Source organism: Phalacrocorax aristotelis, chromosome 1 (assembly GCF_949628215.1).
Source record: "Phalacrocorax aristotelis chromosome 1, bGulAri2.1, whole genome shotgun sequence".
In the NCBI taxonomy this organism is placed as follows: Eukaryota; Metazoa; Chordata; class Aves; order Suliformes; family Phalacrocoracidae; genus Phalacrocorax; species Phalacrocorax aristotelis.
The window spans coordinates 181,330,311-181,355,391 of record NC_134276.1 but is presented as its reverse complement, the minus strand read 5'-3'; the positions used below and the strand labels follow the sequence as shown (position 1 = coordinate 181,355,391).

The 25,081-nt window shown below is 42.9% G+C and overlaps 1 protein-coding gene across 1 annotated transcript in view; it reads left to right on the top strand.

Annotated features, from left to right (window-relative positions):
- The first annotated feature begins 4,191 nt into the window (after positions 1–4,191).
- RASSF3 (Ras association domain family member 3) overlaps positions 4,192–25,081 on the top strand; it is a 77,867-nt gene continuing 56,977 nt past the window's right edge. The window contains exon 1 of the mRNA XM_075080910.1: positions 4,192–4,338. Within this exon, the coding sequence (XP_074937011.1) occupies positions 4,288–4,338 (51 nt within the window). The 5' untranslated portion in view covers positions 4,192–4,287. The remainder of the gene's footprint in view (positions 4,339–25,081) is intronic.

Sequence of the window (25,081 nt, the reverse complement as noted above, 5' to 3'; positions counted from 1 at the left end):
ACGTATTGTAGAAATATGATACAATTCTGCCTTGCAGGAGGAATATTGCTGAACTTCACTCTCCTTCCTTTTCCGACCTGCTGTCTGAAAATAGATTAATGATTAAAGCATTAAGCACCTTACGTAGTTTGAATATTTTTCCAAGAAGCTTTACAAGCATACTTCCTGTGAAGTGGGCACAGCAGTAATCTCTCTTCTGATTGCTGGGAACCAAGCCACAAGCTCTCAAGTAAAGATGATTTTACTTGCTAACTTCCTAATACACACAGTAGCAGGACCGAGCTGTATACCCTCCTCACACTTTCCAATAAAGACTTCTTCAATCATACTGCAGTTGATAAATAATGCAAGCGTAATACAAATTTGGCTTTGAACCTTCCTTGTGTTACAGTTGTTCAGGCACAACGTCCATTCTGAATATCTATTTGGAAGTTAAACCTGTCTGGGCCATCACAGAAATTAACACATACATTTCCTAGGCAGGGAAGACCACAGCAGGATAGAGGGACTTTGCTGCTGAGCCTCTGTCTGCCTCTGCCTGGTTCAGTAATGCTCAATTACTACGGTCTGATGTTGGAGCATCTGTTGGGTTGCCTGCTGGCTCACTTGCTTGCTTTCTGCTGCGCTGCCCTGCAGCAAATCAGTTATGGGAACAGCTATTTACAAGATATCAGGCAAAATCAAGTTTTGGGTGAAGAAAACCTAAACATCAGGTAGGGACTATTCACGTAAAACAAGTGTGTTAAAGCCTTAGAGTTCACCCTTGTGACGGCAGGATAGCAATAGTCTTGATTTCATGTAATTGTAAAATTTGCTGAGTTGTTTTTTTCTATGACTCCAGTCAAGCCATTGTTGCAATAGAATAATAGATAATAAGGTGTTATGTTATGTCTCAGTAGCTGACAATGAAACTTGCAAAGTATAATATTTGTACATTTAATAAAGACACGCTTACCCCACATTTCCTAACGATACAGGACAATTATGCATATTCGATGTGCATTGACGCACCACTTTTGTAAATAACTTCAGTGTACAGGACAGTCTGAACATTAGTAAAATAAACCTGTTAGCTTTTCTAAATGTCAGTGAATGCCTTCATCAACTGTGCCCAGTTAAAGCCCCCAGGTCTTTGAATTCAAAGACAGCATTCATTTCAGACCACATCAGGAAAGAACACCTGGTTCTGATTGCTTTCCGAGCAGATATGATATGGCAATCCACAATCTGATGACCAAAGAGTCTTTCCAGAATAACAGCTACTTTTTGAACTCATGGCAATTTTGGGAGTGGTCCAGTAAAAGATTATCAGAAAAAGATATTCTTTTAAATCTGATGCTACCTGGACCTTTGTGAAACATTGTGTGCCATGAATGGAATAAAATAATGTGTTTAAAGCTAAAACATATAGGAAAAAAGGTTTAAGTATTACTGTTCTAGAAAAAAATAATCCTTTTTTCTTGTCTTGCTCATTAAACTTATAAGCAGTATGTTAAAATCTAGTTTATGTTTGAAAGAGTTTCAGAGACGAAGCTTTTACATTTTTTGTAATTATGCCTATAATAGGCAGGCAGAAATTATGGCTTGTCTTACAAATGACATTATGGACTCACAAATTAAAATGAATATAAATGACAAACAAAATAGCGTCGAGAGATAATGTTTCCTAACTTGATTAGTAATCCTGTTTCAGAACACTGTTTAGCTAACAGATTTTTTCCTAATATTATTTGTAAAAAGGCGTCTTTAGAATTGGTGCATGCTCAGTATATATGTTTGTGTAGTCATAGAAAGTTGGGGAATTAGTGAAGCCTGGTTTCCTACAGACTTGTGCCCCATTCCCCATAACCTCCTCACCACTGAGGTCATGTCTTTAGTAACTGGTTATCCAGACATTGCCAAAGGCATAACGGCCGAGTTTTGCCTGCCTTGCCCAGAGTGTGGTATTAGTTTGGGTGTCCCTCCTTTACCCAGGAGATAATTTTCATAGAAGTTGTATGAACTTAATTAGCTTTTAGACCGTATGTCGTTGAAATTGGTCAGCTCTCTCGGAATTACAGGGGAAGGATAGAAAGGTAGACAAACAGTGCAATCTCCTAAGTATTTTTTCTTAAGAAGATGATAATTTGCAGAGTGAAGAACTCAGGAATGAAGAAGAATTAGAAATTCAAGTATTACTTTCATTTGACCTTCTTTTGTGTGTGCATTATGATGTCATCTTTAATTAAGCGTTGCCCCCCCTGTTTTCCCATGGAGATGCCCCGCTCCCTCACGTGATGAACACAGCTCTGAATTTTACTTAATCCTGTTGGGTATGGGTGAGGCTTTTCATCTACACCTTATGGGGTACCTTCCCAAATACAAAATTATTCTCTTCTCTCAAGGGCTCCACAAACGCGAGTGTCCTTTTGCTTCCAGAAGTCCACTGTGAGGTACATGAGTCATCTGAAAAATAATCCCAGCTGCATAAGCATAAAACAGAGCCCTAGAAAAACCTTGTTTGGATTAAATGCACCGTTCTCCTGGACTTTGGTTGCTCCATGTTTCCTGCAAATCAGATGATGTAGCTCAAATGTGGAACCCAGAAGAAACTGAGCAGCAACTGCAGGAAGTCTTGCACAGCTTGCCAGCATCACACAAGGGTGCAGAGACAGCTATCATTTCTCCTGGGCACCACACAGCTTCCTTAACTATCCATTTTTCCCTCTGCAGTCTTCTGCCTATTTTGCTTTATGTTTTCCAAATTCTGCATTAAATACAAGATGGTTTTAGAGAGTTAGAGTCTTTATTCAGTGTCTTGATTTATACTGCATTTATTCTTGCCCCATAATTAGCTGAGGCTATTTGCTAATATCCCAAGAGAAGTGTGACTTGAGATATATTATTGTGATATACTCAGTCTAGTTTAAAATCAGAAGCATCCTAGTTATCTGATCCAGAGTGCTGATTCAGGGTGGACTCACACTGCTGGGTCACTGGTGTTGGAAAAGCTTTGACAGGTTGATTTTGTATTGGTAGACTTCATGCCAAATAAAATACATTTAATCTTGCCTTAGTGCAAGTATTGATTGGAAATGGGAACCTTGAAGAATTTATCCTTCAGGAACGATAATAAGAATCTAATCAAACATAAGGGAAACTGAGATTTTTGAGAGGCTGGTAAGGGAACAGAAAAAAGCCCATCCAGAATTCAGCTTTTGCTATAAACCAGGGAAGTGTAAAGCAAAAAGTATTTTAAAGAGTAGTTTGGTTAGGGAAAATGAAAGCATTTCCTCCAAAAGTCATTCTTGGAAATGGCTGAATTGTTTTAGCCGAAATGTTCTAAGACAAACAGCATGATGTTCCCCAGCAAGGAAACTTGAAGTACAAGTGGTTGCTCTTTGGCAAAATCATAAACAATTTAAAACCTAAAAATAGAAAGTTTCATTCAGCACTAGACAAAGGTGGTATCGTGAACTCTGCCCAACTTACACAGAGAAACAGCAAACACAACAAGGCTTCAGGGCAAATACAGGTTGTTTTTGCAAATACTGTTAAAGTGATTCTCTGCCTGAGATTAGAGGCCATATGAATCATCTGATTTCTTACTAGAGAGGCAGCCACCTGCCTCAGTTATCATGAATTTATGTTTCTAATAGCCATCTTAGTCGATTTTGTTAGCCAGCAAGTGAAATTTCTGAATTGTTCCTGAAGGCGACTTTGTGATTTAGCAAGTTCAGATAAGCTCCTCATTCCATTTTCAATATTCATGTGCATATTCTTAAGAGAACCTATGCTTAAAACATGTAAAACCACGTAATATTGACTGTACTTGCGTAGAGGTTTTTGTCCAAAAATCATAAATGTTGTGTCTTTTCTGAGAATGGCCCCTTGCTTACATTACAGCAGCTAATACCTAGTGTCTGGCACAGATTTTTTGCAAAAAACCATCTCACCAAGGCAGCCCCGGTCTAACTAGCGGACTGCATCACTGCAGCCGTGTCAGTGTGACACTGAGGTGTGCTGCACTGTCACCTTCGCTCCAGTGAATTCACATCTCCAGTAATATGTAACTATTATTATCTCTACGTTCAGACAGGGAGATTCAGCCAAGAGGTGGTAGTTCCTGTGAGGTCACGTGGCAAATGAGGATGTGCCTTGCTCGTAGGTTCTGCCTGCAGCAAATACATTTCTAAACACTTTTTTTTTTTCCCCTGTGTCTGTGTGCGTGTTTCAGATTGCAGATACACCTGCCATGCTCACTGCCGAGATCTGGTGCACCTGGGCTGCCGGCAGAATGGAAAATTAATGGACTGCCTCGCTCCACATGACACCTTAGATCCATCTTACAACAGTCAGGTAATAGATCTCATGTTCATGTAATTACTTCTTTCTCTTGTCAGCTCTGTAACGAAGTGTGGTCTGCCTGCCTCACCCAGCTGCTTGGGAAGAATGTCTCACTTAGGCATGGCCAGCAAAGATAAATTTCCCACCCAGTGCTGTGATTTTACAGTACAGCTGGGTCGAGCTGCAACTGCCTGCTGCCAGCTGGGTCACTCCTGCTCCAATTAGTTTTCAGCAAAACTGGCTGAATAGTCGTCCCACAAAAAAGGTATTTTTTCCTTGGTTTGGGTCACTGTGGGGTCAGAGCAGGCACGTACGGCAGGGGATGAGAACATAAGGACAGAGCTCCTTTTCAGAAAGACTTAGCCATACCGTGCAGCAGCTCACAAAGTGAGCTTGATGACCCAGGTGCCCTGTGCTGCTGGGTGTAGTGCCAAAGAGAGGCAAATAAAACTGAGAGCTTGGCTATTTGTGACCATTAAACATCCTACTGGTTTTGTCTGGGCTTGGTGTTAATCCCCCAGTTCTTATTAAATCCCTCTAAAGGTAACTTCAAATTTCCTTGCCTGGATTCCCCAGCAGCTTCAATGGGTCACAGTGTGCCTCCTCATTTCCTTCCTTAAACCACCACAGAGCATCACTGCTTGCGTTTCACCCTCGGCATCAGGACCTTTCTCTTTGTTCAGGGAACACATCAAAGCAATACGTTTCTGCAGACGGAGGTGGGGGTCCCCTGAGGAGGAGGTTCATACAGTGATAATGAGCCCTTGTAGACCTTTAGTGCTGTGATAAATGTTGGATTGTGCTAGTTAAATCGTGCCTCTCTGCATTTTCAAATGCATTTAACTTTTGTATTCCACGAAAGTCCACCCAGACTTAATCAGATGTTAAGCGCTTAAACATTTTCACCTAACCAGTAGAAACTTCTGAGAGGGCACCAAAATTTCTCAGTGCCCTTGCTGCGCTTGCTCCAGCTCAGCACTGAATTTTCTCTGCAAGTGCAACGTTTATTTGGTAGGGGAGATGCTTGCTCCAGCCTCCCAAACTGCGACTGAGGACACACTGTCTTGTGAGCTCCTCGTGTCTTGCTGTTGGGAAGAGCGAAGGGGAGTAACTCAGATGCTGCAAGGAGGAGTAGCAGGGGTGAGGAGGAGGAAGGACATGGCAACACAGGTGTGGGTGACTATCAGCAAGAAAATACCACAAGAGCAGAAAGAGAAGGCCAATAAAAGCTGTATATACTCAAAAAGGCACGTACAGCGTGGCTATGAGAGATCTAAGAATGAACTAGTGCTGTTTTGGGTAAAGTGGCTATAAATACTGAGCAAGGAAACTTTCTTGCTGTGCGAGCCTTACAGTACTCAGGGAAGGTGTGTGTTTGTTTGTGTGCAACAAGATTGGATCAAAGTAGTACTGTTTTTTTCCTGCTGATTCCTTCCTCTTGGAAGAAGTCACAACTTGGCTGGTTGCTGTGGATGGCAGTTGTGTGCATATCTTCATTTTCCTCACTAGCTGTCTGGGTCAGTGTGTGTCTGACAACTGATACAAGTAAGTAAGGATTCAAACGCTATTTTCAGCATTCATCATCCATTGATTTTGGAACAGCAATCATTTCTGTGCACAAAACCTGGAGAGTTTCCTACTGGGTGAAGTGATTTTCCTCGTGGCATGGCTGTCCCACTTGCACAGTGCTGACACAGCCACCGATGGAGACTGCAAGGTTTGCATTCACCCCCAGCTCTGCAACCTACCTGCCTATACCACTTTGTCTTTCTAGACTTCTTGTAGGTAAAAAAGAGCTAGAATTTTTAAAAATCATTTTAAGATCTGTGTATGGAAACATTTTTACAAGAGCTCGTGTTTACAGGTTACTGTTTAGTGAAATACAACTCCCAGCTCAGCGGCCTTTTCAAAATTACTTTTGCCTTCCATGCTAAAATTTTCTGGACTTAGTCTCAGCCTTAAGGTGATTTTTCCTTTCTGTTTAAAGTTTGAACCTCTGTCTCACATATACAACTGAGTAGGTGTTTAGTATAAGATAACGCAGGAGTAGAGGATGGGTAAAATGCTGAATCTATTTCCTTTACAAAATTATTCTTGCATTCTTATTCTGTGAATGGTGTCTAGTCTCAGGGTGTTAGTTAGATGCAGGAGTGTGCTATGAAACAAATTGTCCAGTTGACCTCACTTCCCTTGCTTTGGTTGATATCAACGAGCAGTCTTAGACCACAAAAACTTAATTCCCTTTCACATGAAAATTAAGCTGCTTCCTGAAACCTCTAAGAGGCACTCCAGGGGCCTACCTAACATGCTTAGACCACTAATGGGCATTCAGTCCGCAGGATCAAGACAGACATAGTCTTAAGTAGAACCTGTGAAGTGTTTATATTGAGGATTTGGGGTTCTCAGCACCACTTGCTTTACTTTACAGAGCTGCTCGAGTTGCACCACGCAGTATTTGCTGTGTAGGCATCAGATACTTGGCACGGAATAGTCTTCAGTGAGAAGCAAACTGATAAGTGTCCCAGTGATGCCTGCTTTTGCACATCACATGGTATGCAAAACCAGTTAATTTTGCATGAGCTATGCTAGTAAAGTGCATAGTTGCAAAGATCGTGCATATATTTTGAGGATATCCCAGCCATACAGTGAGCGTTGACTGAAAATGTGAGGGGAATTTAGGAGAACTGCTGGAAATTTATAGTATATATGGAGAGGAATGCCTCGCTAACAAGCCTTAGTCCTGGGCTTTGTGCATTTTCTTCCTTCTGGGATAACCATTTTGTTTTGAAGTGTAATTTTTTTTTGTTAAAATAATTTTATGTGGGCAAAGCACTAGTTTGAAGTTGTTATTTTTGCATTCTGATGCTGGTACAGCTTAGATCTCTTCTCGTAAAGTGACATGGCACCTTTATACTTGCATAACTTTTTCCACACAGGTAGATGATTGCTCTGAGTATGATGGTAGGCAAATTATTTGAGACCTAACTCTGTAAGGACTAAGACCATTTTAGACCCATTGGGCAAAGTGAGTTATCTCCTACTTGATCTGGGTCATGTAAACTGCACTTTGTCCTGCTGCAGAGACCTTGTGGCGCCCTGACTGCAGCAGAGCTTGCAGCTCAGCTGTAGTTCCCAGTCCTGGATGCTCGTTCATGCCTGTACACTTGCATGTTCCCCCCTGCCCTTGCACTCCCAGTGGTGCCAGTACTGCTGCTTTTGGACAATGTGTTTTAATATGGGTCAGGGAAGTGGTGTGGCCCCCAAAGGTTGCTCTTGCAAAGCCCAGTCAGCTCTTTTCTTTGCAACACAGCTTGTGAACAGTGCTGTCAGCACAAGGGGCTGGGTATCATGGTGTGGTTGGAACACCTTGAACTCCAAATAACCCCAAACAAACATCTTGTTGAACCACAGTTGAGAATCTGGGTTTAGGATTTCCTTTATGGGGAAGAAGAATTTCTTACAGACTCTTAACTGCTCAGTTTGCAAATGCAGTCAACAGATTTCCAAGGGATTTCCATCCTGTGCAATTCCACCAGTGACTGGACCCCTTTGGTGCATCCATGAGTGGTCGGATAGTCTCAGAATCTGGAATATGGACGTGCTGCTTGACTTTGTTAACACTTCATTGGAGCTTAAGTGGCCTGAACTCCCTCTCTCTATATATACACACGCACGTATATTTAGTTAGAAAAAGGTCTAGGAAATTCCATTATGTGGCTATTTTGAGAGATCACAAAGGCTGCAGGGTTAAATATTTGTAAATGAAACTCACCATTTCAAACATACTTCAAGTACTTGATGGCAGAAATATATGGCTCAGGTGAAAAGGGTGAAAAGGGGATGGTGTTTTGCTAATTGTGTGGCCTTAAATGTTTCCCTCCTGAAAAGGCTTCCTATAAAGATTAAAGAGGAAATGACGGATATAGGTTCTCTGTAATCTTGCAGCAGAGCACTCACAAAAAGCTGTGGAAAGAGCTGCCAGTTTCCTCCAGGAATGAGCAGAGCGGGATGAATAGAGCCCCTTTCCAGCCATCCTCTCCTGTGCTACCACGTTGCCCATTACAGGAGCAACACGTTCTGACTGACACTGCCAAGGGCTTCTCAAAGTCTAAGACGTATCAAAGCCATTATGTGGACTTTCATTTTTTCCTGTTTTTTTTCTCCACCCCAGGTAGATCAAAATGTTGGAATTTCTTATGTATGATCCACAGATACTATTTCTTTTCTCCTTCAAGGTGGCATGCCTTCCAAAGAGGTCTCACTGCACTCAAATTTTCCCAAAGACAGAGTGTGGTCAGAGATGAGGTTTGTACAAGACCTGAGGCACTTGGTAAAGTATAGAAAGGGATATAGGCTGTCCCAAGTGGCTTGGATAATACACCCCCCAGGTTGCTTCCAAATGCATGAACTGTTTTGGAGAAGACTGAGAGGATGTCATGGCGCAAATATAGAAACTTCTGGACCTGGATGGGCACTGACATTACCATCTGAATGTAACTGGAATTGAAAGTAGCTTCAGTTCTTCCTACTCAGAAGTGAAGTAGTTGGACATCTCTTTTCAAAAATATCGCCTTTGGGAAAAATGGATAATACAGAGAAAAATATCGCAGTGGAGATGTGTACAGCTCTTGATTAATAATGAAAGCTACTGTTGAGCTGTTGACTGCTCTCCCATACTAACTCTTGGTAGTGGTGTGTACTCTGTACAGGGACTTGGGTTTTTATGGCCTGTGTAATTCAGATCTCTGCTAAACCTGATTATGCTTGGTAGTAGTTGAAAGGAAAAGAGGAAAACTGAATGATGTTTGTTTTGGCAGGCGGAGTGTAGTTTCATTTTTGCCAGTGACTGGGAAAAATTTTAAACTAAACCTGGAGCTGATTTCAGTTCTAATTGCGTATATTGCTCAGGCTGCTTTTAGGGAAATCCATTTGGCATAAATAAAAGCCTTGCTAGGTTATATAGACTAGAAATTAGTCCCAAGCTTTCAAAAAATAATTTGAGAGTATCCACAAAAGTTCTGCCACTACCGTCTGCAGCCTTCCTTCACGGGAGTATTACTAATACAGGCCTTGCACAGTACTGACATGAGATCTTTAAATTATAAGTCATTGCAACATTTTTAAGAAGTCCAATTTACTGTATCAGATATTTGGACTTCTTTAGTATTCTGTGGAGTAGGCATCATGAAATAGTCTGTCAGGTTTGCTAGAGCAGTCCGAATAAACTCTTGGGCCAATGGTGAATAAGGCAGTAGTTGAATAATGCAAGTAGGACAGGTCCAAAAGATGCATTTAAAGAAGGAGGGCTTCTTAAAAAGACAAGTGGATCTTAAAGCCCAATCAGTAAAGACTGGATGAGGAGGCACATATTGAGTGGACCTGTATCATCATACCACCAAATAACATAATACTGGACTTGATATTTTTAACAGAGTGGACTTCAGCTTGTTGGCACCTGAAGGGAATTTTCAGCCTGCAGAAGCAGAGTCATATTGTTACACCACTATGGTTTTAAAACATTATTTAAAAATCACACATTTTCATCAGTAAATATATCTTTAAACTCTTGGGTCCTTTTTTTAAGGTACTTGGGTACTATAGCGGCTTGACCTTTCAAAGAGGAAGGTAGCAAGCTCACTGCTTAAAGAGCATATGGCTGAAACCCAGAGATCAATTATAGGTTGTTTAGCAACCAGATCAACTCCAGTCAAACGGCTCTGATTTTCTAGTTACGTAGAAGAAACAGACAAGGCTTCAAATTACAGGAAAATACTGCTTTTAGATGAGGGGAACTTTTAAAATGCACTTTTGATTTTTGCATGGTTATGTGTTTTCATATTCAAGACATTTGTATAGTCTCCCTAGAAAACAATGTGTTTCCCTAGTAATGTGGCCAGCTTCGACCTGCTGTTTTGTCAGCTGTCATTATAAGATCAATATTCTTATTCCACCATTTATTTCTAATACAGACTATTCTTGCCACACACATATTTTCACAATCCTTTCCAGTTTCTCCTGTCAGTGTTGTGCCAGGTGTAGGATGTAAAATACCAACTGCATTTTTTTATTGTGGCAGTTTTCTTCCTAATTCAAAGTTATTAATATCTTCCCAGTATCTCAGCCAGCTCAGCAGAGCACAGATGATCACAGTACAAATTTAATACAAGTAATACAGGCTTGCACGTACCATGCATTCCAGGTGGCTCTACGATACTCAAATGGCATTGCCTAATCTTGTCGAAGAAAATGTTCAAGGAGAACCAGTCCCCTAAATCGCTAAGTTCTGTGTATTGTGTATGTTATACAGTATGATATAGCTGCACACCGATGTGAGGGGTGGCCAGGCTCTGCCTGAGCAAGTGCAGGGGGGGGCTGGCAACAAGCCAGCATCCTGAGGGTTGGACTTGTGATAGTTTGCAGTGAAGAGATGAGCACGATTTCTTTCTTATCTTTGGGGTAGATTTTCAACATGCAGATCAGGACAAGAATCGCTAGGACGATTGGTTTTGATGGGGCATGTGTAGGCAAATGGAATGAAAATGTTGGCTGCCTTCATCAAAACGTGCATGCTTGAAGAGGGGTATTTTGCTGCTATACGTTGTAGATTATGATTGTACATGGAAGTTGCACGGTTATTGGGTGATAAATCACTAACTACAACAGTGTCTTGAGTGCCTTACTCAACCCTCAAAACGTGCAAAGAAAATGAGCACTGGCTGGGAAACTGGTAAGTGGGGGCTGAGCGGTGGCCCCTGCAAGTCTGTCCTGGTGCAATCCTAACACCGACTTTTCTCAAAAGTCCATGTGCTGTAGATGACAGATGGACAACTGAAATCCACCTTTCTGTTAGAGATAGGCTGGTAAACAGGGTGACAGTGGTTTTCATGCCCCCCTTCACAGGCTGCCTTATTATTTACTTTATATCCATAAAAAGCCTCAGTGAAAATGGAATTGCCAGCAGCCGCGCCAGGTCTGTCCTCATCTATTAAACCACAGAGGTGACTCGTTTCCAAGCAGGACAACGGCCCAAAGAAGTATTTAATATCACACACCTTCTAGTGCGCTCATTCACGAGGCTGATTTTATTTTGCATTTGAATGTTCCGGAAGGTAGCTGGGCTGGTGACATGACTGTGGACTACTTAATTCACCCCATGTAGACCTACCCTAAGCAAATAACAAGGTGGCAGCAAGAGCTGATTAGAAGAGAAAGTCAGAACTGTTGTGAAACTCGCATCCCATTTTCTCATCCAGATTGCCTAAAATATTCTTGGAGCTTCACACTCTCTCTTTTCCTTTTTTTTTTTGTTTTGTTTTACAGTATCAAGCTTGTTTTGTTGACTTATGGCATTAGTAGCTGTTGGAAATGTACAGAGATCTCTGCTGCCTTTTGACTCAGTGCAGGAAGGGTATGATGCAAAACCTTCCCTGGTGGGGAAGGAAGGTGGGGAGTGGCTTTTGATTATTTTTAATGATAACATTGCTGGGTGAAGATAGGAAAATATGTGTTCCCAGTTTTTGATCCAAGCAGCTTGCCAACCAGCAGCCCCACAGACAGCTGTTAGGAAAACAGGTAGAGAACAGAGCCCTATGTTGTTCTGATGCAGTCCTGTTTATCTTACAGGAATGTAACGCCTTGCTTCCCAGAGAGTAAGAATCAAACGACAGGAGGTAGCATTTTTCCTTACTGATTCATGGCTTCCTCTAACTGGGGATGCTGCCTAAATGCTGCCCTCCAGACTCTTGCAGACTCGGTGCAGAGGAGCCCACCCGTTTGCATGAGCTCAGTTCCTCCCCAGCGCCACGTGTGTGCTGCATGGTGGTTCCCCTTCTCCCAGGCATCTCGTTCTACAGTGAAGCTCCATTCTTGCATGCGTTGTCTCATGTCAGTCTGCTCCATAGGAGGTGTGGATGAGGACTTACATGTTCCCCATTTACTCTGCATATAGTGTGTATAAGCAAGTAAATATTCAGCAATGCATTAAGTGCTAATGCTTCAGTATATTTACTGGGAAGGAGTAAACTGTCACCAGTTATATGTCATTTAAAAGCAATGGCAACAAAGACATACTAGTTAAACTTCTGGGGAGTAGTCCTCTTATTCCTACCCAAAGCATAGAGAAGTAGCTGGTTTTCCCAAGATCAAAACATACTGGGTTCTCGTGCCACTTGTGGGAGATCTCGAGCAATAGTTACTTTACTGTGTTTCCTTCTCCCTTTTTACTTAAGCTACTGTAAGCCTCTGTTCCTGCAGCAGAGGTCCCAATGGGATCCTGCACTTCTGGTTCCTGTGGCCTCTGATCCTTTACTGCCAGGCAAAAGAAGCTGCCCAGATACTAAAGGCTGTTGTGTTGCTTCTTCTGAAGGCAGAGACAAGGCTTCAAAATGTAGACTCCTAAAAGCTTTTTAGATATGGTTTGTTCTACAGAGAATATGTTGGCAATCAGTTGTGCGTTCTTTTTTTTTTAATTCCTGTGAATGTTTATTTCACAAACGATGTAACAACCCTTTCGAAAATGAGAGAAAATCCTTTCATTGCTTCATTCAAGATAATCACCTTACATTATGGTTGTGATAGTCCAGATGAAATTTTTGATCCAGAGGTAGTTTTGCATCTTGATCACCTTTCACCTGTGACCTTTAGATTTCTTATGACTTGTTTCATGATTTCTTATGACCTGCTTCTTAATCAAGAGGCCTCTCCTAAGGATAGGTTTTGGATCAGCTCCTGTCCCAGGCGATCCTGGAGCCATGCTGCTTGGACACTGGGCAGTGCCCCAAGAAGATTAATCCAGCTGGTCTCTGCATGCCTGCCCTGTGTGGATAACCCCTAGAGAAAAATGGAAAAAATCATCTCCCCTTTATGCTTGAGAAAAACCTTCCATCATGGGACCTCAAGAGATCTTCAAACACATACATTACAACTAGTTTTGTGAACCGATGGACCACTACATATGCCCATTTCAAGTGTTTTGCTTACTGATGTGCTGCAGTCAGCTGGATAACTGGGTACAATTGTTTGCTTTGCCTAAATCATATCCTATGCTTCTCCAGCTCTTTCTCTGCCGGTGCTTGCAAGTGTGTATTTAGCCATGGTCAATCCCATTTTAAGTCTTAGTCTTCTCTAACAGAGCGTTTATTTACAGCAAGATAAATACCATCATTGATTATTTTGCTTTACAATACTAAGTGAGAACAAAGCAGTGGTGATAGTTACCATGGGGCAGCAGGATGAGGTCAGCACCGTGCATCCTGCCTGGGGCTGACCTCACCTAGCTGACCTCAGGATAAAACTATGTTGTCTTGATTTCACTGGGCTTTTCTATCACAACAACCTTATCAGACAATTCTGCAACATTATTCTCTGGGGAAGGAAGACCAATGTATAGCAAGGCTGAACACTACTTTTACATTTCCCAGTACTGCTAAATTTGTGTTTAGAGGAACACTGCTCAGTCCACACTCCACTCTGAGCCTTCCATTTGCACTGTCCTCTGCCCTCGACCTTCCTTTTGCCATCCTGACTAATATTCTCCTTTACAGTAACCTTGGAGAGAGATTTCCTTATCTGCGTATATGACTAATCAGTAAGGTCTTATGATTATTATAAAGCAATTTGTTGGAGGTAGGAATTAGAGCATGAAACTGGGACTGAGAAGGCCAGATTTACAGTCCTTGCTCTACTAATGACTGATTAGATATGGCCTTCAGCAAGTCAATTTGGCCTTGGTTTTCAGATGTGCTGATTTAATTTTTAGTCTTTCGCCTCCAGCTTTCTTTTCTTCCTTCTTCTAGGGTGAGGGAGGTGCCCACAGCATGCAAACCTGCTATTTCATTTTACCTCAAATACGTCTCAGTCTGGGGAGTCAGAAGTAGAAGCTGTTTTTGGAAAGGGTGACATTGTGAATAATGTTCATTGCCTAGCTGCTGCTCGCAGTCACATTGAGTATCAGCTCTTTCTTGCGAAGTATTATGGGTGAATAAATGCACTGTGTGGCACAGAGGTACATTCTGAGAGCTTGATTGTTTCTTCTTTATGCTTTACCCATAAATTCTATGAATATTCCTGAATTTGTTAAATAATCTGTAATCTGGGGAAGGAAAGCAAGGGTGAATTCTTAAAATTGAGGATTATGGATAGGGTAAATTCAGAGGTAACTCAGTATGAGACAGTGGAAGGGATAAAATCTCTGACAGCTGCATTAGTGAACTATGATTTTACTGAGTTCTTTATATTCTTTTCCCCACAATTAACAGATACGGCTAGAGACAGGAACGATTTATTGGAGTGAATGAATACAAGGCATAAGTGTTTTGGAAATACCTAGGATCCATATTTCCAGTTGCAATTAGGCAGCTGCTGTCTGTCTGAGAATTGTCCTTAATGTTAGTCTTTGGGGGTAGGTCAGGGGTCCTCTCCTTCAGCTGAATCATCTTTCTGAGATCCTGCACTCCATCTCCCAGCAGGAACCTCCCAAGTTGTGCCGGGCTGCACAGCTCCCACAGCTTCCCCCACATCAACCCGCACCGCCCCAAGCTGCTGGGTTTCACCCCCTTGCTGCCAGGTTCTTCCATCCTATGCAGGAGTAGCTTGTCCCATGTGCACATCCCCCATGGTGGGGCTGGAGAGAGGAGAGACCTTCACCGGTAAAGAAAGAGGAAGAGAGAAACAGAAAAGGGACAAGAGGGGCTGACATGAGCCATCTGGATTTCTTATTCTTGTCTTGCCTCTGCCTCCCATCACAGCATCCTGACCTCCCAGGGTAGCCCCACTTTTGGGTTTGAGAATCACTGCATTAGGTTAGACATTGAAAAAGGGGATGTAGGGTCGAACGGATTTGGTGAGAGCAGAGTTTTGCCACAACAGATCCAGTTTCACTAACAGTTTGTAAACATCTATTAACCATCTTCTTTTTTTTCATTGAAGTGTCCTCAACTTGCAGTTTTGAGTCTTCTTCAGACCGAGATTGCCTGCTGGGGAGCCAGCGCAGCATGTCCCAGAGCTGGGGACAGGAACTGCCCCGCATCCCAAGCCAGAAAGAGAGGTTAGCGGACACGAGCCTCTGATGCGAAGGAAGTGTGTGTGCCTCCATCCCACCCACCCCAGGCTACCAGAATTTTAAGATGTGTTGGCCATGGTCCAACAGTTGGCAGCATTTCCTAGACAAGTCCTCTAGACTGTGCTAAAGCACTGTGCGTAAGAGCAGTCTTTCCTGGTCATTTCACTCTCTTCCCCACACTTTCATTTCTTTTAAGTCACCTGTGGTTTTTGGCTGCAATTAAGAAGGAAAAAATTTCTGGCAGTTCTGCTGTAGTCAGATTTGGCAGTTTCACCGGTTACTTCCAGTAATTATCTTCATGTCACAGATATGCCCTCAGTGCCAGTTTTAGGAAAACCTTCCACCTTTCTGGTGTTTGAGTAAGGAAATGGATTCTTTAGGAACTTGCTTTCCCTGGAGAACAGCCCTTTCTTTACAAATGCTCTTGCTGTGGTCTTTTGGAAAAGGCTGCATTTGAAATTTGAAATATGCTGATGTGCAAATCATTTCAATAGCTGACCTGCAGAATGTGTTGGCAGAGCTGCTGGAGGCAGTTTGCTCTGCTTCCAGCTGCCTGCTGGAAGCATTTTGGCAGCCACATGCCTTCTGGCCCAGATGCCTGCAGCCTCGTGTCCAAGTTAGGATCTAGACAAACTTCACACGCTGTCCTGTAAATGCACCTCAGCTTATTATCTATGTGAAGAACTAGACCTAAAGCTCAGGCTGCCTTTTGCGTCCCGAAGTTATTTTAAATGGACTCAGTAAATCTGGATAATGGATTTACAGTGGTGGATGTGCCTGCCGGACTCCCACCAAGGGGGGTGAATCATTGTGTTTCCTTGTAAGGGTATCTGCCTGACCGCAGAGCGGTGGTGAACACTGCCAGCCGGCCTGAGCAAAGCAGGCAGGCCTTTGAAAGCAGCAAAGCACACAGAGGCAGATCCTCCCGAAAGCAGATACCAAAGCAGATGTTAAGGCTACATTGAGGACCGCTGAGTGCTGCGTGGGGGGGTTGTGGCAGGAGATTGCTTCCAGGATGTGGATGTGAAATTCTTAGGTATGGCTCACAGCATTGGTGTGCCTGTCTGTTTCAAATCCTCAGAGCCTTGCTACAAGCCTCTTTTTAAAAGTTTTGCAGTTTTTTCTAAGTAAATTTAAAAACAGGTCTTTGAAACAGATAATTTTTAAAAAGACTTTCAGATCCAGATGAAATGAAGGTAGATACCCTAACGCATACAAGACAGAGCATGAGCTTTTTAGCATTGTTCTGCTGTGGTGTTACATTCAGTGACATTTCTGACATATTTGGAGATCTGCAAGTGGACTGCAAGTTCACTGATTACTTTCTGACCTTGAAGTACAACCTATCTCTCAATTATTCTGTGACCCTGCTAATGTGGTTGCATGTCAGGGGAGGGGAGGAGCACCCGCAGTGTTAAATTACCTGGACATATGGACATACAGACACATCTGTACATCTGTTGAGTCACACGAACATAACCCCTCTTTGGCAATGCATTGCTGTGGTTTCTCTTCAGGTCTGGCACTCCAGACACCGAGTGCGGGTGGGAAGACATGGTGCTGCCCCACGATTATGTGAGGGTCTGTCACTGTCCCTGTGGGACAAGAGGTAGAGGGTAAACGATGGAGGCAGCATACAACTGATGGGAATAAGCACTGACCAGGCGAACTTGCAGACAAGTTGTGAGGAACAAAGACCATCCCTTTTAAAACAGAAGTAATGCACTGGTTTTGCCAGATGCAGTTTTTTAACTTTTAAGTTGGTGTTGGTGGAATTGCCTTTGTAATGGCAGCTACCCGGACAGATCTGGGATCCAATTGGTATATGGCACAAAAGAAAGTGCTTGTGGCTCATGCAGGCTGGTGCTTTGTGCCCCAGAGTGTTTTGTGTTCCTCTGCTACATGGAGCTTTCCAACCTCTGACTAGTGACATCTTACCTTGGTATCGCTACTGTAGCCCCCCCTGCCCTGGTGCCCAGTCTGTTTTCCTCTTGGGGAGCTCCATTTTGCCCGGAGGGATGGCTCAGCTGACGAAGCAGCTGCTGCACCGTGGCAGATTTCAGCCTGGTGCTATTAAAAAAAGAAAAAAAAAGAAGTCAAAATTGGTTCCAGTTTATCCTAACCATCTAAGCCCTAAACTGAGGCAGTTCAGCAGCTGCTTCATGAACAGCTGAGCTGCCTGTGCAGAGGGACGGGGAACCTCTGGGAGAGGGGCAGCTCAGACTGATGGCTAAGGGCAAAAGTAACTACTTGTTTCAGACCTCAGTCTCTAGGTGCAGCGGCAGTGGCATGGCAAATGTGGTTGCGTGGAAAATCAGATGTCTCCATGAGTCTGATGGAGTGTTTTTATGTCAGTGACAGAAAAGAGAACATGTTGAAACAAAGTGTTCAAATGGTGTAGGAAAACACCTATATTTAGCTGCTCTAAAAATTGCTTAGTACTAGACACGAAGGAAATAGCTGTGGCAACCTACGCTCCTCCAGTTTCACCTGTTGCGGTATTTTTTAAGCCTAGAAATATCTATAAAATAAGTAACAAAACCGTTAAACCTTCCCAAAAGAGGCGTAAACAAACTAAATTCACTTGCCGAAGCAGCTATTGCTGAACTAGGGATTGACCTTGAGCTGTGTCGATTTGCTGTAATGCAAACCATCTGCATGCTGAAACAATTAAAGCCTTTGGATCTCCTAGCAGTTTCCTTCCTCCAATTATAACTTATGTGCTGTGGTAGAACATAGAGGTAAACAGCTAGTTAGCGTGGACCTCTGTGTCTGTGTAATTTTATGGTGCAGCACATACAAAACCATTTTCATTTGAAGTGGTAGTCAGCTTTCAAGTAGAAAATATAGCATATGCTTGGTACCGAATGCTGGAGTTATAACTCACAAAACAGCTTGAGTTAGACACATGTGCTTCGCGTCCTCTGCTTCCCTTCCCCCCAGCTCCTTCTTTGGATGTACCATTTTCTGTGATTTTTAACCAAGTTTCCACAAAACACAGATCATGCTGGAGAGGCAGTGCCGAAATCGGGATCGCTCTTGTGTAACGCCCCTGTGCGTGTGTCTAACTTAAACCCGCCTGCCTTCTCACACAGTGGTATGTAAATAGTGCTTCTGTGCAGTGAGTCTGTGGCCACGTCTGAAGAAAAAGGGTTGGATAACAATTACAAGCGATTTTATAAAAATCTTGCTTACTTTACAACTAGTTTGGTTTCCAGAAGCTCAGAGTTTACACCTCCTTAAAGCCTTAAAAAATCAATCTACAGCCATGACGTTGGAGTTTGGACATTGCTGCGGTGGGAAAATACCAGAGACGTTGCTTCTGTAGCATCTCTGTACAATTTGCTATGTCCCACGATTGGCAAAATTTCATATTAAAAGCTCTGCAGTGTAAAACCTGTTTTTACATGTTCTTCCACCATTTCTCGCCATCCAGATGATAACAGCATTAAAAATTTTGGATCATCCCTTCTGAAACCACAGTGAAGAGTAATCACCTAAGCTTAGTAAAATAAGAAAAGAATTTTATTTTCTGAGAATAGCAATTTTTTTTCTGATTTTAGAAAACAAGCTTAAGATTATAAAAAATGTAAACAAAAGCAGTGACTGTAGAATTAGATTAATTCAATATTTTGTTTTTCAAGTTAAGGGCGAAAAATAACAAGTAGATGCAGCACAGCTTCTGAGTGAACATGAGTATTTTTCCCTGCAGCCAAAGGCCTCCATCCCGGGGAGTGACCCCTGGCCTCAGGCAGAGTGGCTCAGGTCTCCGTGTCTCAGAGCTGCCCCCTCCCAGAGCAGGCTGCGCCCTACACCCCCATAGCCGTGGACTCAAGATATGGTGTGCATGTTTTATTGGTTCATACTACCTGGAAAATGTGAGGGGAGGCTGAGGGGGCGACGCTGGCTGGGATAGCATAAGAGGATGGTGAAGAGCAAGAGGAAGGCTGAGGGGTCCATGCTGCTGAGATGGCCTGATTTCTGGTGTTGACTACCCCTGGAAGCACCTGTGGGGTTTGTTTTGAAGGAAATGCACTGATTTGCTGTAAAAGAGGGCCCACAGTAACATGTAAAATACGACTATCACAGCACCAGACCCTGGCACTGAGTTGGAAAGCTGAATTATTTGGCAGTGTAGGTCCAAATCCCATAAATTGTAGGTCATATTATGCATGTGATGTATAAAAGGCTATCTCTAACAAATAGGCAAAAGTATATCAAATGCCAGATTTACAGTTTCCTTTGTGACCCGAATGCTGGCCTGTGTCTGACCTGTGCTGGAGGCTAGAGAATTATGGAGGGTCTTGGTCCTGCCCTGCATTGCAGGGTTGGGGGGAATGTGTTAAGCTCAGGGTAGTCAGTCATTAAGGAGGCATTTCCCAGCTTACAAGTACTGGTCTTTGAGACCCAAATATATCCTGTTTGTGTTTTATTTTTTATAACATCGGTGGTTTTTTGTTAATGAAGCAGATAAGAATAAGTCATGTAAGCTTGCCCTGCATCAGCCCAGAGCTCAGGCTCCGACCTCTTCACCCATGGCAGGGCCAGAGGTGGCAGCAGACGGAGGCATAAATAGCTTCTTTCCCTCAGGGTGGGATGGTTCTCCTGCTGCATCTAAGTGCAAATGTTGCTTATTTTCCCTCTGGTCATCTCTGTTTTTTCCCCCAAAGTGCTGTTGTTACATCTGAGTGATAAAATGTAGGCAGAGGAGAGCAAGAGCCACACAGGAGCAGGAAACCTGTCACACAGCTACGGCCCGGTGCAGTCTGCAGCTCTGCTGGACTTCTCATCTGCCTTCCTTTTCCCTCCGTATAGCGAAGCCAGGAGCCTGACTTTAAATCTGCTAAACTGAGGATTCAAGATGCTGTGCACATCATTCCACAGTTTTGAAAGAAAAAAAAGAACCATATATTCTTTTTTCCTTTTCTCTTTTCTACTTCTCCAGTATCTTCTCAGCCCTAACACAAACGCTTTCTTTAGCTGCCTTTTAATGTAGTGTACTTTTCCCATAATTATCTTTTTTAATTTCTCGGTATATTTTTTCTCTTCCTTCAGAATTAGAAACATACATCTCAGCTTTCCTAGGCATGTGTTGTTTTTCCACCCAGAAATCTCTCTGGTCATTTGTTCCGGGATTTTCAGGAATTCTGGATATGAATCAGGAAATCTGATTCTTATTTTTAAATATTACTTTTTTTTTGTTTGGTTTTTACTTTGGTCAGTTTGCCTATTTCTCACTACTGTTTGTTTTTTTTTTTTCCCAGTCCCTGCACTCCTGTCTCTTTTTTAAACTGTCCTTTTTTTTTACCCTTGCGTCAGTGCTCTCGCAGTGGGAGAGGAAGAGCATGACAGCAAAGCTGGGACTGGGGAAGCCTTAGGCCGGTGAACGGGACAGGGACCAAATGTGAAAGGAGTTAGTGAAAGTTAGCTAAAAGAAAGGCTGATTCAGGGCAAAATTTTCAGAGGTGGTCACATCCTAGTGAAAATGTGAAAAATGTTAATCTTGCACAGCACTGCGTAAGTACAGGGTGAAAAAGAAATTAATTACCTTGCATCAGCAGCTGGCAGCTCCTCCGTTGCCTGCTGGGCTCGCAAGCTTGGGAGCAAGCGGGCCAGCACAGGCATGCAAGCGGGGCTGCTCTGCTGCAACCCCCCGTATTTTGGCTGGCAGAGCTGGCTCAGCAGGCCTAGGGCATTGCACTTCAAGGCTAATTTTTTCAGATTTTTCCAGCTAAGGGGTGGACTGGATGGATTAGACAAGCATTTCAGCAACAAGTTGTCAGATCTGTTGTCCTGTCAAATAGCGCTGTCTTTCTGGGATGCTTGTCTTCATGGGCTGTTGTCAAGATGATTTACTAGAAAGTCCTAAACTAGCAGGGACAATTTCTAGGGGGTTTCTACTATCTATCACAATCAGACTTACTAAGCAGAGCAAAATGTCATCTCCTACGCAGTATGACAGGACAATTTCTTCTTCTTTGTCTAGGAAATGACAATGTGGATGTGATTCCCTGAGCAGAAGGCCCCTTCCCCCACCAGTTCACTAGGTTGAGGACAGATGCTGGGAATCAGATTGCAGCTACAGCGCATTAGGGCTCACATTTTCGTGGTATCCACAAGCACGCTGAGCTTCCACAGTTGTGGTTTCTATACTTAAAACAGAAGGTCCCAGTTAATTTTACTGCCCCAAGTATTTTTACATACTGTTAGCAATTAGGAAGAGAATTAAAAGTAGGAGAATGTCTGTTTTCTGTACACTTTATTATAGAATATTTCCTTAAGATTATATTTTCTCATATAGTAGCTCTACTGCTTACCCTGGCAAGGCAAGGGCGCTTACAGAGAATTAGATGACAGAGCTCCCAGGCGGACGAGCTTCCCCTATGCCAACCTTAGCTTATACTTACGTCTGACCACTCACATCAATGGGACTGCGCGAGTAAGGATTAATTCTTCACCTGTCTGTTGAGTCAGGGCTTTGGGGCTACATCTGGGTGCTGACAGGCTTGTGATCTGACGTTGTTGGGGCTGGCTACAGCATAAGCTAAAAAGGCCATTGCTGCAGGGGACAGATTGCCAGATGTAACGTGGCTCTCAGCTCTGAACTCTTACTGCTGCTGGAACATCCACTGGTCTCTCTGTGCCACGGAAATCCAGCCTTTGAAACGAGAGTGAGGGGCAGGGTGAAACTCAGTTCAGTACATTTGCACAGCTCTTTGAAGCTCTCTGATTAAATGTATGACAGACATACAAAATATTTGTTGATCATTTGTGCTGTAAAATCTACCTTTTCATATCTGCAACAAGAAAGTACCTGCTTCATAATGTGGCAACTACTAGCAAATGTCTCTGTTTTGGAGAGCACTGCTGCCTAATTGGGATGCAAATAACCTGGAAGAAAAATGCATACAGCAGAGCGGAGGATTGCTTTATGAGCTTTATCAAAATCATTTCAAAGGCAATGGGAGTCTCTCAGTTGGTGCAGGATGTAGGGAGTTTGGCACTTGCACTGCAGGATGAGGCCAGGCTCCATGGCAATGTCTTCAAACTGCAGAAATACTCCCTTGGTGAAGACTGTACTCGTGGTCTTACAGTGGCCAAGCGTGGCTCATCTTGCTAGTCTGTATCAACAACACTCACATCTTTCTGAGATAAAAAGGGGTATTGCTTGAATATTCCGGGAAACTGTCAAGCTCTAGCCCAAGGGTGATGGCAATACCAAACTGTCAGGAAGGGTACAGTTTTATCTCTACAGTTTTAGGTAGGAACAAAGATAAAGTCCCCAATCCTCCAAACAATGTGCATGTTTAAAAAAATTAGTAGCTTTATTGATTTCAGGAAGACTCTGCACGTGCGTAGGTGGCCACGTGTTTCCAGCTTAGTAAAAGAGGAGACAAGCACAATCTCCTCATTCTGTCCCCTTTCTATCCCCCTTCAAAATAACATAGGTCTGATTGCTCCGACCACAACCCCCAGATGGAATGGGGGAGGCAAACTTGCTCTGGGTTCTGTTATCTTCTGACTAGTCCAAGTACGGTAGAGGAAGACCATGGATTTGGTGCGTGACTGCAAGTGAGTGAACATGTGAGTAAGAAAGCAATTACGTGAGTTATTTTTAGTTTCCAGGTATCCCTTTCATTTTGAGGATTTCAGATGAATGAGTTGCACCAAGGGTTGGGCAGAATTAAGAATTTTAGGAGCTGGAAAAGGGTTCCTGACAATGCCGTCTAAGCTTGTATCTGCCATAGCAAGTTCATGTCCCCATGGCATTTCTTCACCAGGAGATAGAGTGAGGCTGTTTAGCTGGCTCCTGTTTGTTTTCAGTCTGCACTCATGTGCCTGTGTGGCTGGAATGACCTTGTTTGAATTAACAAGTCACTGAGTATGAATCAAAGGGTAATTGTCATTGCTGCCAGTGGTACTAAACAGACCTGAGCTATTAATTCAAGACAAATGGGAGAAATGAGTAAACAGAAAGTTTACTAGTGCAAGGAAACTACAGGCCTGGCTGGATGTTCTGTGTTGGTTGTATTTCAGCTTTATTGCTTTGCTTTGATCATTTGAAATTACCACTGTTTTCAGCTAGCATGTAGAAAAAACTAAAGCCACCGGATTTCTGAATTATTTTTTCCAATTTTAAAGGGACAGTCTGTTGCAAACTGTCTTCCTCCGCAACTTGTTTTTGGGTAGTCTTTGCTATGCAACCATAATGTGCATAATGAACATCATGGAATAATTATATTTCCTTGTAAATATGTTACAAGTAAGCTATATCCAATGAACCCTTTCAGATTTCAGTCCTAAGCATATCCTAAGGTTTAGTATGTCCCTTAGGGACTAATCATGGTTAAAGCTGTGTCCATGGTCAAGCCTTTACAGGATCAGGGCTGGCACTTGCAAAGACATGTGGGGGTGGAAAATAAGGGGAGAGAGTGAACCACAGGACTCCAGAAGTGACCAAAAAGGTTCCTGAAGCAGACAGGGGCTGCAATCTTGCAAATTCATAGCAATTATAAATACTGCTAGGGTCGTTAATGAAACTCTTCCTGCAAAACACTGGGCACATCAGGGGTTATTAAGGCAGGTTTAGAGGGAGGTAAGGAAGTTTATGCCCCGTGCCGACCCTTTCCCTCTCACATCCTATGTCCCACTGCTTCCACCCTGCTAGCGGCTGCTGCCCACAGCTGCGGGGCCACCGGAGGTCCTGCCTGCCAGGGCATATAAGCACCCTTGCAGGGTTTCTCTCAGGGGGGGACCGAAGTCTGGGGAGGTAGAAAAGGCAAAAATCTATGGACTGTTCTCTTGAGATCTCCCCATTACTCTTTTTATTTTAATAGAAACGTAGTCTTAAATGCTGCAGGACTCTCCAAGTCCATGCCCTGTCTTTTAGCTTTCCTGCTCCTTTGAACCAGTGCCTTTTGATGTAGTCTGGCAAAAATCTGGATAAAAGGTCTAAGATTCAGTGTAGATCTGAGCATCTTGGTCCTGGGGCTCAAAGCCACATTGCTGGCCAAGCGAATGTTTAACAGCTTTCGTGTTTTAATGAGTCCTCCCAGGTTCTATGTCAGAGGGCTGAGGACATGTTTTAGAAACATGTAAACATCATGCAGTTGCTGATGGAGTTAACATAAACTCTATAGGATGTTTTATCGGTTGTCCCTTTGTTTAGTCTGGGAAGAAGAATAATGGGGGGAACAAAAAGAGTCCTCAAGTACCCAAAAGGTTGCTATAAAGAAGGACTTTTCTCCCTCTCTTTCTTTTGCTAAGAAGCAAAGGACAAAACAAAGATTTTAAATGGGATGTTAAAAAAAGCTTTCTAACTCAATAAATAGCTTAAACACTGGCAGGGATGACCTATGGGGGAGATGTTACTGTGTTTCAAGAATGGGTTAGCCAAAGGTCTGTTAAGGGGTGGTGTGAAGTCCTTGGTTCTTCTTCAGAGCAAATTACTGAACTACCCCTTGTAATTCTGCTCAACCACACTTCCCTGTGGTATTCTGATGACTTCAGTAAAGCAACATTTTAATACAAATAAACAAATGAAGCTGCAGGGCCTTGTGAAACCGTCCGCCTATATGAAATTCAATGTCTGTTTCTAAGGGGTATTTCAGTTATGGTAGTTGAAAGTCCTACTCCTTGCCAGGTTCATAAAATTATTTGCACTTGTTTTGCTGTTCAGGAAGTTCAGCTTTAACT